Source organism: Eubalaena glacialis, chromosome 17 (assembly GCF_028564815.1).
Source record: "Eubalaena glacialis isolate mEubGla1 chromosome 17, mEubGla1.1.hap2.+ XY, whole genome shotgun sequence".
In the NCBI taxonomy this organism is placed as follows: domain Eukaryota; kingdom Metazoa; phylum Chordata; class Mammalia; order Artiodactyla; family Balaenidae; genus Eubalaena; species Eubalaena glacialis.
In genome coordinates, this window is record NC_083732.1 from 49,802,111 (window position 1) to 49,816,388 (window position 14,278).

The 14,278-nt window shown below is 44.3% G+C and overlaps 1 protein-coding gene and 1 long non-coding RNA gene across 4 annotated transcripts in view; one reads left to right on the plus strand and one right to left on the minus strand.

The window, feature by feature from the left end:
- Positions 1 to 5,685, minus strand: part of TSPYL5 (TSPY like 5) — a 29,439-nt gene extending 23,754 nt beyond the window's left edge. The window contains exons 1-2 of one of the 3 annotated variants that reach the window (XM_061171964.1): positions 3,432 to 5,685; positions 1,061 to 1,965 (exon numbers count right to left, since the gene is read on the minus strand). In XM_061171964.1, coding sequence (XP_061027947.1) covers positions 4,354 to 5,601 — 1,248 coding nt within the window. In that variant the 5' untranslated portion in view covers positions 5,602 to 5,685 and the 3' untranslated portion in view covers positions 1,061 to 1,965; positions 3,432 to 4,353. Of the gene's footprint in view, positions 1 to 1,060; positions 1,966 to 2,034; positions 2,147 to 3,431 lie in introns of those variants that run through there. The other 2 variants (XM_061171962.1, XM_061171963.1) reach the window with 2 other exon arrangements.
- On the plus strand, positions 5,072 to 13,630 carry LOC133077248 (uncharacterized). The gene is made up of 4 exons (XR_009697692.1): positions 5,072 to 5,146; positions 5,627 to 6,094; positions 11,861 to 12,050; positions 12,155 to 13,630. It is a non-coding gene; the product is annotated as an uncharacterized LOC133077248 (long non-coding RNA).
- The last annotated feature ends 648 nt before the right edge of the window (positions 13,631 to 14,278 follow it).

The following is a 14,278-nucleotide window of genomic DNA, read 5'->3' on the forward strand; positions in this document are numbered from 1 at the left end:
TCCTTTTTGAAGATGGAGCGACACTAGGCCTGCGGGCCCCCAGGTAAACGATCTGGCACTGCAGAACAGCTGCCCCGATTTACACACAACACCCACCTCTTCCCACTGCTCCCAGACACACACACACAGGTAAGGCCGTGAAAACACAGAGAAGACAACCACCTATAAGCCCAGGAGAGAGGCCTTCAGAAGAAACTAACCCTGCCGACACCTTGATCTCAGACTTCTAGCCTCCAGAACCGGAAATAAATTTCTGTTAAGTCATCCAGTCTGTGGTATTTTGTTATGGAAGCCCGAACGAATTAATACATACATCCTTATGAAACAAATATGGGCCGCTTCACAAATTTAATTACCAGCCTAGCCCTAAGGCATTTGAAAATACACTGTTTTAAATTCATTCTTTCATTCAACATTTGAGCACCTACTATGCCCTGAACACTGCACATTTATTGATTCAAGCCCAGTATCTTATAAACCAATTTTATTTTCTTGTCAGTTAACAACCCACTTCTGATTTTTTCCAACCGTCTTCTGCTGGGCAGCTTCATGTGGCATTTGGTTGTCTGCTGCTGATTCTCCTGATTAATGGAAAATGGTCTTTGTTATGAATCTGTTATGAACAGTATCAGAAATCCTAGTTCTCAACCCCGGCTAGACATCAGAATCATATGGGATGTTTTTAAAATACCTACACCTGGATCAGTCCCTCCCTCCATTCTGATTTAGTTGGTATTTGTGAGGAGCTCTGCCAGTACGTGTATATTTCTTTAAGCTTCCCAGATAATTCTGATATGCAACCAAGACTGAGCATTGTTATTCTAGTTTGAAAGGTCCTTGAAGGTTACCTCCTTTGCTACTCAGAGTACAGTTCGCAAACTGCCAGCACAGGCATCACCTGGAAGTTTGTTAGAATCGCAGAATCTCAGGTTCCACCCTGGACTACTGCATCAAAATTCATATTTTAACAGGATTCCCCACAAAATTCAGAGGTACTCTAAAATTTGAGAAGCACTGGATTTCCACTAGAATTACCTGGAAAGCTTGTTAAAAACAAGACTGCCTGGCTTCTTCCCAGAACCACAGAATCGCAATCTCTGGTATGGGCTTGGGAATCAGAATTTTATATATTGTTATGTAGCTAGTCACACAAGGGCCTGAGGCTTAGGAATCACTCATGTATGCCATAGTATACATCCCCTCAACTACCCAGCCTCTGCTTAACCTTCCAATTCTTTTTTAAAGATAAAAAAATATAACAGAGATACAGGCTTTTATTTTTTCCATCATGCATGCAAGCTTACAACTATTTATACTGTTTCGGAACAAAGAAATAATTGCATTATTACCAGGGTGTCAATTACCAAGTAAGACAACCAGTTACTGATTACTTTTGGGAGGTTATTATCACAGAACACAGCAACAATTTCCAAATTATACTTTCAAGCCCAGAGTTATATTATGAGACCAGGACAAGCTGATAATTCTAATAGTCACACAAGTCTCCATCTTACACAGGGAAAAAGACTGATGTTCTGGTGAAAGATCTCAAGTAAGCACCTTATCAAAGACTGATAAGTCTTTATCAACAAACAGTCTCTCTTTCCTTTTGTGGATGCAGGAAAAAGGCAGCATCCCCTTCATCTTTTTTTGAGACTTCTTGTTAATTCCGAAGACTTTCATTCTAAGGCCCACCTCTGGAACTTCATTAGTTAACACGAAAAGTAAAAAACAGACCTGATGTGATAATGATAGTGCACCCCACCACTATCACCACCAACAGAGAGTCCCAGTCTCCCAAAGCAGTCCTGGTTGAACTGGCACAGGCTCTTGGACTTTTGATAAACAATACAGGCAGGGAGAGGGAGACACAGATGAAACCAGGTTGATCATAATTGATAATTGATGTAGCTAGGTGATGGGCACACGGGGTCCAGAGACCATCCTCTCCACTTCTGTGCATGTCTGAAAATGTCCATAATAAAGAGGAAAAAGCTTAAAAAAAAAAAAAAAAAAAAAAAAAAAAAAAAGCACACCTGTACAGCTCTATTTTCCCATTAAGGAAAAAATGAGGAAAGTGGTTAGATTTACTTAGAGACAAAATAAGCAGCATATACATTAATCTTCCACATACACAAGGCCACACCTAGAACAAAAGAGAAAGCATCCAAAGTAACATTATTCTGTTTTTGTTTGTTTCTATGATTTATAAAATCCACTAATGATGAAAGAGAGACTGGACAAAACTTTGGGCATACCCTCACCTAGGCATTGCATTTGCCCACAGCCCTTTAATTCTCCCGTCCCCACCCTGGAGAAGGTCCCTCCCCATCCGCTCCAACACTGAGAGTCAGGTGTGTTCTCCCTGAGGCTCCTCAAGCCATTTCTATCTGCTCTTCCAGGCCCACTCCACACCAGACTCATTCCCACTGTGTTTTTGCCCCAACTCCCCTGCCCAGAACACCCTCTCGACAGCTCTGAGTCAAGACCTCCCTAGCCCTTGGGGAACTCAGAACAAGGTCTTCCGTAAGGAAAGGGAAGTTAGTGGGTGGAGGGCAAGTGTAGACACAGTCCTACTTTCCCACCCTCAGGGATAAGGGGGAAAGAGGGCCCGGATCAGCTTTTACACCCACAGGAAATGAGCCTTGGACATTCAGAACAGGTTCTGCCCACCCCCGTCCCCATGCCCCAGGAGAGAGCCTTGGGATCCCCCATACTGGAAACTAAAGCCTACTTCTACGGGTATTTGAGGGTAGAAGCCAAGAGAGCAAAGGACCGCTAAAGGTGGGAAAGCTGGGGAATGAGGTTCCAGAGGGCGAGAGGCTACCACAGAGGAGGAAACAGCAGGAGGCAACTGGGTCTTAAGAGACAGAGGAAAAGGTCGGAACAGGAGTAACCCTGGTTCACAACACTGCTGCCTGGGGGGTTATCATTCTAGCAGATGCACAGCCATGAAAAGAATTTTCAACATCAGAATTACAGCATGAACCCAGGAGTCGGGAGCAGGGTCTGAACACAGACCCACTTGGCCTTCTGGCTTCCTCTACCCTCTTCCAGCCCAGTGTGTGCGTGTGTATAGCAAGTCCCCAGCTATCTCGCTACCTGTATGTAGAAAACCCTGGTTTTACAATTGTTTTCTCTTTCTGAGATATGGTACTACTGAAACAAAAAAAAAAAAGGAAGGAAGGGAGGAGTGGGAGACAGGACAGGAGAGAGGGAAGGGAGAGAGGGAAAGGAGGAAGAGAGGGAGGGAAGGAAGAGTGAGGAAGGAGGCGTGGAGGTGTGAGATGAAGTAGCCACAGGCCCACAGATCAGAAATACCTCTTCCCCAGCAACCCCACTATAGCACTCTGGTCATGTGTGAGGAAGGGATGAGGGGAGTTGATAATCAAGATACCTAGATTATAGGTGAGTCCAGTCCCCACCCTTACCTGGAGCCACAGCTTGATGACAGTGAGCACATGTCCATACATACCAGCCCGCCCATCAGTCTGGCAGCCAGGAGGGTTCCTGGAAGGCTGGGGAGGGCAGGTGTGTGTCTCATGCACCGGCAGGGGGCCTGGGTCCACAAGCAGTTCTTGAGGTCCTTGTTGACCAGGAAGCCAATTGGGGCCAATAGCAACCTGGACAAAACTCAATGGCCTAATAGTGATGGGGCATGGTGCAGACCCTGACAAAGGTTCACCAGGAGAAAGGCCCAGAGGCAGGAAGAGACGCATGATGGTACAGAGCACACAGCATACTGCTTCTCACCCTTAACCTCATCTGTGTCCAGGAGGGCAGCATGGGCCCCTGGCCAAAGCCAGAGATCTTGTAGATGGCACCTTGGCTGGTGACCCCAGAGCCACGGAACAATCAGTTTTGGCTGATGGCCAATACCATGTGCACAAGCTTCATTTTGCAGTGGCAACAGAAAAGCTTGCCATAGATGGCATGCATGGTCACATGAACCAGCCCAGCAACTCATGGACCCTGAAGTAGCAGAGCTTAAGGATGCACTGGTCCTCTTGTTGGATGACTCACGAGTGTCCACGTTAAAAACAGGTGGGAAAGGCCAGAGCCAAGAACAGGGTCCAGGCAATGTAGATAAAGGCAGCACACATCTGAATCATGTGTGTTTAACATATAAACAGTAGGGGTGAGATCACGTAACATGTGACACTAACGTAAAAAAGCAAGAATGCCATGGGGAGGCAAAAGAACATGATCATAAACACCATATTCTTGTAACTGAAGTCCAAAGGGAATACAGTGCACAGAGGTCAACATGAAGAGAAGGCAGACAGCCAAACTCATGTGGTCAGCCAGCAAGGCACGGGTCCAGCAGGAGGTAGCAGGGAGACTTGTGCAGAATCAGTTGGACTTGTTTACCCCAGGCTCTGGGGTCTCCACTGGCTGCCTTGCTGGACATGGCCTGCCCTCCTTTCCTTTCTCTGCTCGGGCCCCTTCACTCATAAGGTAGTACTGCAGGGGATTGGGCCACAACTCCTCGTTGATTATCTCCACAATCTTGTCAGACTCAATGGAGCTGTGGTTTGAAAACCACCCAAAGAAGCTCCGGGTGTTGTCTGGGTTCCCCTGGCTTAGGGACTGAAGATCGTGCCCTGGGAGCCACTGGATTGGAGTAGAACGAGACACCACCTGACCGGAAGGACCACACCCATATTCCTTGATGAGCACCTTATTTTGGAAATAGGGGTTGCGCCCAAAGTAGAACTTGATCTTGTAGCCCAATCTGGCGAGACCAAGCTCTTCCACCTCTAGGCTGTTCAAGTAGCTGAGTACCTCTTTATCTTGGTTGTTCAGAAAGGATGAGAGCTGGGGGTGGTTCTGAAAAGCCTGCCCCCAGAAGCCCGGGATATTCTGGATAAGGAGGTTCCTGCGCTCTAAGTGGTGCAGTCGCAACTGCCCAAACTTGCGGGAGAGCCGCAGGTAGGCCCTGTCCGCCTGGGCGTTCATGGTCTCCAGCTTCAGCTGGACGTTCTCCAGTGTATCCATGCTGCCATCTGTTGCCGGGGGCCCTGACCCTGCATCCTTCTCCACCTTCTTTTCCTCTACCACTGGAATGGAGGCAGACTCCCCAGTGGTCCCTTTCTTCGGTTTCCCAACAGCGACGGCCGGAGACCCCCTCCCCACTGCGCTACAGGTAACTGGGGCCTTCTTCCCAGCGGGGCAGCGCCGATTTCCAACGCGGGGGACATTTTTCGGCCTTCCCACGGTCCCCGCGGTTCCCACGAAGACAGTGTCTGTCGCCAGGCGCTCCGAGAGGGTTGTGGCCTTCCCCGGGCCGGGCCTGGTTGCGGCCTGCCCGCGATCCCCCGCAGCCCGGGCCCGGAGCGCGAGGCCACAGTCCAGGGGGAACCGGCAGGCACCCTCTTCCCCGGGCCGGCGGGGCGGCGCGGGCGCAGCGGTTTCCAGGCCACCCCAACCCGCGCCAGCCTGCACCTGTGCCGCCTTGGTCTCCTCCCCGAGCCTCTGGCACTGTGGAGGGTCCGGGTCGCGTGGGGCGTCGCCAGGAGTAGCGCGGACTCGGCCTTTGGCGCGGCCTTTGCCACGGCTTTTGGCGCGGGAGGACTTTCTACCCCTACTTCGGCCGCTCATGATGGTAACGGACTCAACTTCAAAGGCACGCTCCGGCCCTGCGGCCCCTGGCGCCAGCCCGCTGTCCCTACCGAGAGGGCCTCTCCATGGCAACCGCCGACGTCACGACTGCACGACTGTACCGTAGCGCGAGGACTGGATGCGCCCGGTGATTGGCTCCACTGCCGCAGCTGCGCACCAGCCGACCCTCACAGACGCCCCCACCCCGATCTCACCCCACCTCGCTTTCGCTGTTAGAGAGGGGTGTGCTTTCGTTTAGTTTCTAACCGTTGGCCTCAGTTGTGCCCTCGGGGTCCTCTTATACAAGACACCCTCAAGACAGCCATCATGTCAGTTCCCCTATCATATACTTTCTAAACTAAATATCTAAAGTTCCTTCAATTAGCTTCTGTGACATCTATTATGATGAAACTGCTCCTGGTCTCTATGTCTCATCTTTGAAAGCCTTTGCTGAGGGATTTGCCCGGGTACCTTAACTCCAGGGACTTTAAAGGTAGGTACCGTAATGCCAGGCCACAAAGCGATGTGATACGTGGTGGGATGTTAGTAGTAATTACTTAAAAAAAAAAATAGCAACTACTATTTTATGAGTATCATTATGTGTCAGGCACTTTACTATGTGCTTTATATGCATTTTCTCAATATGTGAAGGAGGTATTATCATTCTCATTTTCCAGATGAGAAAACTGTGGCTCAGAGATGCCGAGGAACATTCCTGAGATAACGCAATAAGGCATGGAAGCACAATTCTAACCCAATTCTGACTCATAACCTTTATTTTATATTCACAAGTGTCTAATCCTTCCAGAACTGCTCAGCTGTAAATGACTGCGTTAGCGCTTAAGAAGGCCAGCCTTGCCTGTTAAACCAGCATCAGCCGGGCACCTCTTCATCCTGGGACCATGACCTGAGTCCTCTAGCTGCCTCAGGCCTAATTTACAGAGCTGGGCTATCACTCAAGGTATAGGGCCAGGAGTGAAGGATACAAGTCAGAATTCCTATAACTGGAGTAAGACGGGAATGTGGTCAGAGAATTATTTAATTATCATTCAAGGAGTGGAGCAGGGCTTCCCAGGTTCAAGTTCAGAAGCTGACCCTCCATAGTGGCAGTGAGGAGGCCCTAGAAATTTCTTAGAGACTGCAAAGAAACAGCCAGACAACCTATTTCGTGTTCACAAGAGAGCCCTGGACCATGCTTTTACTAGCCAGGTGAAAGGACCACGAAAGAGTGAAGCCAGTGACGAGGTTATGACCAGTATGAAGGTTTTCAGGTTGTCTCTTTAAGTTCAAAGGGAACAAGAAGGCCCTTGCAACCAGCTAATGGAGAGGTAAGCCCCAGCGTCTCTGGGTTCTCAATACCTCTTACACTCATTACTCTCGTGTGGTTGTAGACTGGCAGCCTGGCATCACCTGGAAGCTTGTTAAAAATGCATAATTTCAGGCCCTACCCCAGACCAGCTAAATCAGAATTTGACTTTTAACAAGATCTCAGTTGGTTTGTATCCGCATTAAAATTGAAGTATAGGAGACAAGGAAAAAGAGGAATTGTTTGATACAGTTGGGCCTTACTTTAAACCAGCCCGATACAAACGACTCTGCTAACTTTCCCAAAGGCTCTACAATAGCTTGCAAGGCTCTCCGTGATCTGCCAAGTTCTCTCCCTGCCACTACCCAACTTACCTCTCTGACCTCATCCTCTTGTCTCTCCCACCCCCTTCCAACTACACTGGCCTACTTACTGTTCTTCAAAATACTGGGGAGGCTCCTGCCTCAGGGTCTTTGCACTGGCTCTTCCTTCTGCCTTAAATGCTCTTCCTCCAGATATGGTTTACCACCTTGGCTGGCTCCCTTCACACTTTGCTCAAATGAAACCTTCTCAATGACCATCCTATTTAAAATTGCCACCCAGCTCCATCCTTCTAACTCTGCACTACATTTTTTTATTCCTTAGCACTTGTCACCTTCTAACACACTACCAATTATTTATTATGTTTATTATTTAACTGTCGCTCCTCGCTAGAATGTCAGCTCCGTGAGGGCAGGGATCTTTGTTTTGTTCACTTGTGACTACAACAGTGTCTGATACATGAAAAGCACTCAATAAGTGAAAGAACCAACCAAAGGAGAATTTTTTTTAAATGAGTTTATAAATTGATTGTCTGAAATCAGAATACCCCTCTTTTCCCCACAGAAGCAATTTTATAGACGAAGGTTGTATACTCAAATCAATGCATGGAAACCTATTAACCTCATAATTTAGCTAAAAAAGCATCTTTTGATATGGGCACCATTCAGGGACAATCTTAGGTTAAAAATCTAGAGTGACACATTTAAAAATTAAATTAGGGGAATTCATATTTGACTTAAAAGGGATTAAGCCAAGGGTTACCTTAAACTCCTGTTGAGGGCCCTTTCATAATCACTTCTTCCCAAGGCCTTCCATGATCACTCCAGACCACAGTAAGCAACCCTGTCCTTGATCTTATGGAGAAGTTGTTAAGTGTAATATATTCATTTAACAATCAGACATGCAGTTTTTGTGCCAGTCCTTGTACAGAATTACCTCTTAAACCAGATAACCACAGTCTGGAATTCTCTGTAATCTCAGGGGGAAAAAAATTAGCTGAAGCAGCCACTACCCCTCTGTAAACTGCAGAAATTGATAGATTGGCCCACTTGTCAGAGCATTAACAGTTGGACCAACCTCTGTTGTCAAGAGCCTTAATCCAGCATCAGCATCTGCATCATGTAACGCTCAGCCATGACTAAACCACTGCAGGATTAACGTAGGCTGGCCGCTGCAAACAGTGTTTATTGTACAACCTGCTTGAGCCTGTTTCCATCATGTCAAAGAGATAAGCATCAGGTAAAGGGAAACAAATGTGAGACTAGCACCTTATATAAAGATACTCCTCTTCTCCTTGAGAAGCTGGCCTGTGCTACTGAACTGAACTGTTGGTTTTCTTCCGAGGTATTGATATTTAATTTATATGAGACTATATCTTGGGTTCCCAGTTAGATAGTAAACTGTATAAGGGTAGAGACTGTGTCTCTTTCTTTTATGCCTCAAAGCACCTAGCATGGCCCTTGCACATACTAGTAATTATAACAAAAGTTCACATTTATTTTGTACTTTATACTGTACCATGTTCTAATTCACTGAATCCCTACAACCATGCCATGGGACAGGTGCAGTTATTTCTCCCATCTTAGACATGAGGTTACTGCTGTACAAAAAGGTTCTGTACCTTGCCCAAGGTCACACAGCTAACAAATGGTTTTAGCCAAGCAATCGAACTCCTGCACCCACGCTCTTAACCACTATTCCATGATGTAAAATTATGGTTTGATAGATTGAAATATCAAACTCTCTCTAGTGGGTAAAAATACCTTTCAATTTTCAAAAATTATATATATATATATATTTAATATAATTATACATACACATACATGTACATACACATTCATATATAGATAAACTAATACCTATATATATCAATTAGTCATGAATCATTTTCTATGGGGTGTATATGTGGCATGATGATACTAAACAGAAGTGAGTTTCATTTCAACAGTCCGGGTTGAGAATAAAGCATCTTCATTTGCACTGCATTTGTCATAAGCATTCTATGACTATTATGAAGGAAATACAAATTTACTCTCATGAACTCAGAAATCTGGAAGCATTTTGACCTTTTTCCAAAAATTAGGCATTAAATCCACAGTAATATAAGCATTTAATTGATTCTTTTAAATAGTTGATCATTAGCAAATATTTATTAAAAACTCATAAAAACGCTTTTCAAAATATTAGAATAACTAGTCGTCACTTTCGTTCTCTGAAAATTTTACTTCCTCCATTCCTTTTAAGGTCTGATTTCCTCCAATCATAGAAATTAACAGGCTGGGAAAAGACATTCCAGTCATCCAACCTATGGCGCAGCCAAGAGAACAACATTCCCCACCGTCTCCCTGCCGAAGGGCTTTAAGATCCCAGATGACATTTTTTAGCCACAAAGGTTTTCTCTTACCCCAAGGAGATAGTTTGAGTCTGTTAGATCAAACAGTGAGTATTGCTTACTATAAGACATTTTGCCAACTAACCCTCCCAGATTTGGAGGATCATAGAAAAGGAGTGACATAGGGAATATTTTTCAAAGCCAAGGAGGGAGAGAAAAATCTGCCTCTTAATGGTAAATTTCAAAAACTATTTGAACTTAACATCTTGAATAATGTGCCTAGCTTCTTCCCAGTTCCCACTCGCCGCCAAAGACCAAAATTTTACAGCACTTAAGTTATTCAGTTCACGTCATATAAGTAGCTGTAAAATATTTTCAAATATTGACAGGTGTATTCTTCCTTCCTGGCATTTTCTTTTTACCCTACAACATTTTCACCATAAAAATTAGGATGGGGGTGGGGAAGTGAATCCTCTTATATCACCCAGCACATCTCACACACCAGCCAGGTAGCTATAGGGGTGAGAAGACCCCCCCTCCCCTTATCAAACAAGCCATCAGTTTTCATGAAGCTAGGAATTTTCATCAAAGACATGGGGAAAATGAACAAAGAATATTAAATTGAATTTTAAATTAATAGGCAAACATTCTGCAGTTAAAATGTTCAATTATATGTTACAACCAACTAGCACCCATAAGCATGAGGTTTCATTGTTCCATTTCCTTTTACCTGGACTAATTTAACTGAAGATACTCCTTGTCTTCTGGAATGCCTGCTTCGGTTATTCAGTCTGTGTTTGTGTAATATCTGACAGCAGTAAGATATTTTAAAAAGCACTCAAAATTAATAGTCAAGAAAAAGAGTAAAAGAAAATAAAGAACTCAAAAATTAAGAAAAGAAAACAGAGTGAAAAACAGTCACCCCTCAGTATCATGGGGGATTGATTTCATGATCTCACCTTAGACAAGAAAATCCAAAGAAGCTTGGGTCCCTTACATAAAATGGTGTAGTATTTGCATATAACCTAGGCATGTCCTCCCATATACTTTAAATCATCTCCAGATTACTTATAATATCTAATACAAGTAAATGCTATGTAAATAGTTGCTGGTGTGCAACAAATTCAAGTTTGCTTTTGAAACTTTCTGGAATTTTTTTTAATACTTTCCACCTGAGGTTGGTTGAATCCACAGATGCAGAACCTGCACATAATGGAGGGTCAACTGTCCCCAAATGTGTCCCAATCCGTTGTGTCTCCTACACTTGCTAGAAGCTGGGCACAGATTTGATTCTGACCTTTTATCTGCCAGTGCAAAGAGAGAAATCAGATGTGGTGTAACGTTCATAATGTTTGTAATATTAAAAAACAAACAACAAAAAAACAGGTTCTCAGAGAAAATACACTGATTCTCAATGCTGAATCCAGAGAGGAATATCAGGATTCAAAGTCCCAGTAGTATCCTGACACTGAGTCCAGCACCGTGGTACCTATAGCACCGCCTTATAGGCTGGTGAGCAGCCAGACAAAGAGCCATGTTGTAAATGCAGTTCCATGGTGGTTCAGGTCCAGAGCTGGAAGGCTTAATCCAAGGAGACAGTGTGTAGAATTTTGAGGAGAAGCTGGTTGTGTGTCTTGAAGTCAGCCTCTGCAGTCCGGCCTCCTCGGCTGACAGTGTGCCTGGAGCCTGCATACGGCCTGGTAGGCATCACGTGAAGAGGGGGCTGGTGAATTTCATTCTGCTCCTTGCTACCACATGGGCCCAGACCTTTCCTGAGAGCTGTGCCCTCCTCTCCCATTCCTTCATCTTTTTTCCTGTCTCCCCTCACTTTCTTTTCTTTCCTTCCCCCGTACACTGATGTGTTTAGAGAAACCATTCCAGCTGCTTCAAAGAGTATTTCCTGCTCCAGGTCGTCCCCCATCCACACGCAGACTAAGCCAGGTCCCTGTGAAATGAAGCCATGTTTCCCTCTCAGAGTGACTTTGTACCTCAGTGTCTCCACAGTGTCAGAGGTGTCGGTTGGGGTCAGGGTTCAGGTACAGGACCAGGCACGTGGCATAGGTGAGTGAAGCAGGCCCAGTGCAAGCCTTTAGGGAACTGAAGAGGGAGCTATGCCCCATCTCAGGCTGGCAATTGCCACTCCACTCCAGCTGATTGTAGCCATGGAGAAATCTATTTTTATGTGAAATTTCTCACTTTAAAAATCCTGTGAGAGCCAAACAAGACAATTCTGCTTGTAGGCTCTAATTTGCTACCCCTGTTCTACATCCTTGGTTTTTTTGTTTTTTTTTTAAACTCAGTTTTTAAGTGAAATCATGAAGGAATATCTGGAAATTATTTGAATTCCTCCAAAGAAGAGCAGTTTTCGTGGTTGTCACTCGAGAAAAGCCTATGAACGTAAAGAGAGGTAATATGATCAAGCTGGACTCCACCTTACGTGGTTAGGGCAAGTGAGGAATTGATGGCAACTGGGAGCCAGCTTTACTCAAGGTGAGCCCAAGTAAGGGATTATATTTTTGTCAAGATTTTTATCCTTTTTCATTTTAAACTGCAAAGATGATGATCATTATTTTTAATTGGTTTTATTTTTTCAGACGTTAAGACTCTGCGCTACCTCTGATTTCTTAACATGTGTAACTTAGACTCCAAAACTGTTTTCATCTCGCTACAATATGAAGGCTTTGCAAGATCAGCTCAGAGACACATCCATACTGCTCTCTGCGCCCAGCAGCCACATCTGGACAGCTCTACTGAACAACTAATGCAATTCTGACACAAGTGGTAGATTTGAGTGACTAACGCTGCCTCTCTGTTGTTGTTTTCCTCCCCTTCTTAATCAATACCCGTATAATTGATCAGGTAGGCCATATGGCCCCTGTGATTCCCACATTAAGACAATTAGGACACCAGCCAGGTCATTGCTCAAGCTGGCATTCTTCATAACCAAGACAAGAAAACCTAACTCTTTGTATTCCTCAGAGAAAGCCAACTCCATCTGCTTGTGGGTATGATTCAGTACGAATTCATATAATATCTAGCTAAAAAGGAGTACAGCCACACTTAGAAAAAATATTGCCTAAAAGTGAATTGTATGCCAGTAAGTTTCCCCCTGCAGAATCCAGACTGAAATGTGATAGTAAAAATCTAATGTGATAGTGAAACTCTAACTCAAGAAGAGTGAGTATACAGTGTAGACTAAGATCTTACACACACTCTGAGAGAGAGCTGCTGGTCACTGGAGAGTAGGTAGACTCTCCTACTCTAGGACCGAGTGTCGGAGAGGAAGAGTTAGGAGACTGGGGGATTCTCACAGCTATGAGCTCTAAAATGATGGAGGCGGGGGGAGGACTTAGAAATGCAAGGCCAAGTGTAAGGAAAGATAAAAGATCTATTTTCTGGCATCAGGATTTATAGAGGGAACCGCTCCCACACTGCAACCCTCTTTTAATAAGAGAAAGTAACAAGCTAAACAGCATGTCATAGCTGAGATTTCTGGAAAGTCAGCCATTCTCAGCATCATGGAATCTGTGAATCGGGAGCCAATGGGAAGCAAAACAAGTAGCAGTTTGAACATAGAATTATTATTTTATTTAGAACAGAAAGAGAAAATTTACTAAATATATTTACTAAACATAGGCTAAACATATGACCTATTGGCCAGGAGATTGATGCTTCCCTACGTGATATGTTCTCTTAACTCTAACCCCCAACCCCCAGGCAGGAGCAGTGGAGGAAGCAAGAACCACTGCAGCAGGGTTAGTCCTGGAAATGACATTGTGCACCAGCAGACTTCTTGCAGAAGGTTTCCAAGCATAAGAGAGACCCCTGAAGTACCTGGGAAGCCCACCCACTACTGAAACAAGACAAAAGTGCCTCTGGGAAGGAGATGACAAATATTCCTCTTGTCCTCTTGTCTTCCATCACTCAAACCAATTAAAAAGTAGAACAAAAGTACCTAAAAAGAGGCAAACAACAGCAATCAATTCTCCCAGTTTATAATCAAACAGGATTTCAGCAACCAATGATGTTAAAAAAATTTTCTACCATATGCCTCATGTGTTACTCTAGTAAATGAATTCTTTCATCATCAAGAGAGTTTATATGACATTCTCTTGATGATGAAAGAATTTATTTCCTAGAACAAAACTCTGGAAAAAGTCATGTTAAGAATCATGCTGGCAAGATTCTTTTTGACCCAGCTCCTAGAGAAATGGAAATAAAAACAAAAATAAACAAATGGGACCTAAAGAAACTTAAAAGCTTTTGCACAGCAAAGGAAACCATAAACAAGACCAAAAGACAACCCTCAGAATGGGAGAAAATATTTGCAAGTGAAGCAACTGACAAAGGATTAATCTCCAAGATTTACAAGCAGGTCATGCAGCTCAATATCAAAAAAACAAACAACCTAATCCAAAAATGGGCAGAAGACCTAAATAGACATTTCTCCAAAGAAGATATATGGATTGCCAACAAACACATGAAAGAATGCTCAACATCATTGATCATTAGAGAAATGCAAATCAAAATTACAATGAGATATCATCTCACACTGGTCAGAATGGCCATCATCAAAAAATCTAGAAACAATAAATGCTGGAGAGGGTGTGGAGAAAAGGGAACCCTCTTGCACTGCTGGTGGGAATGTAAATTGATACGGCCACTATGGAGAACAGTATGGAGGTTCCTTAAAAAACTAAAAATAGAACTACCATATG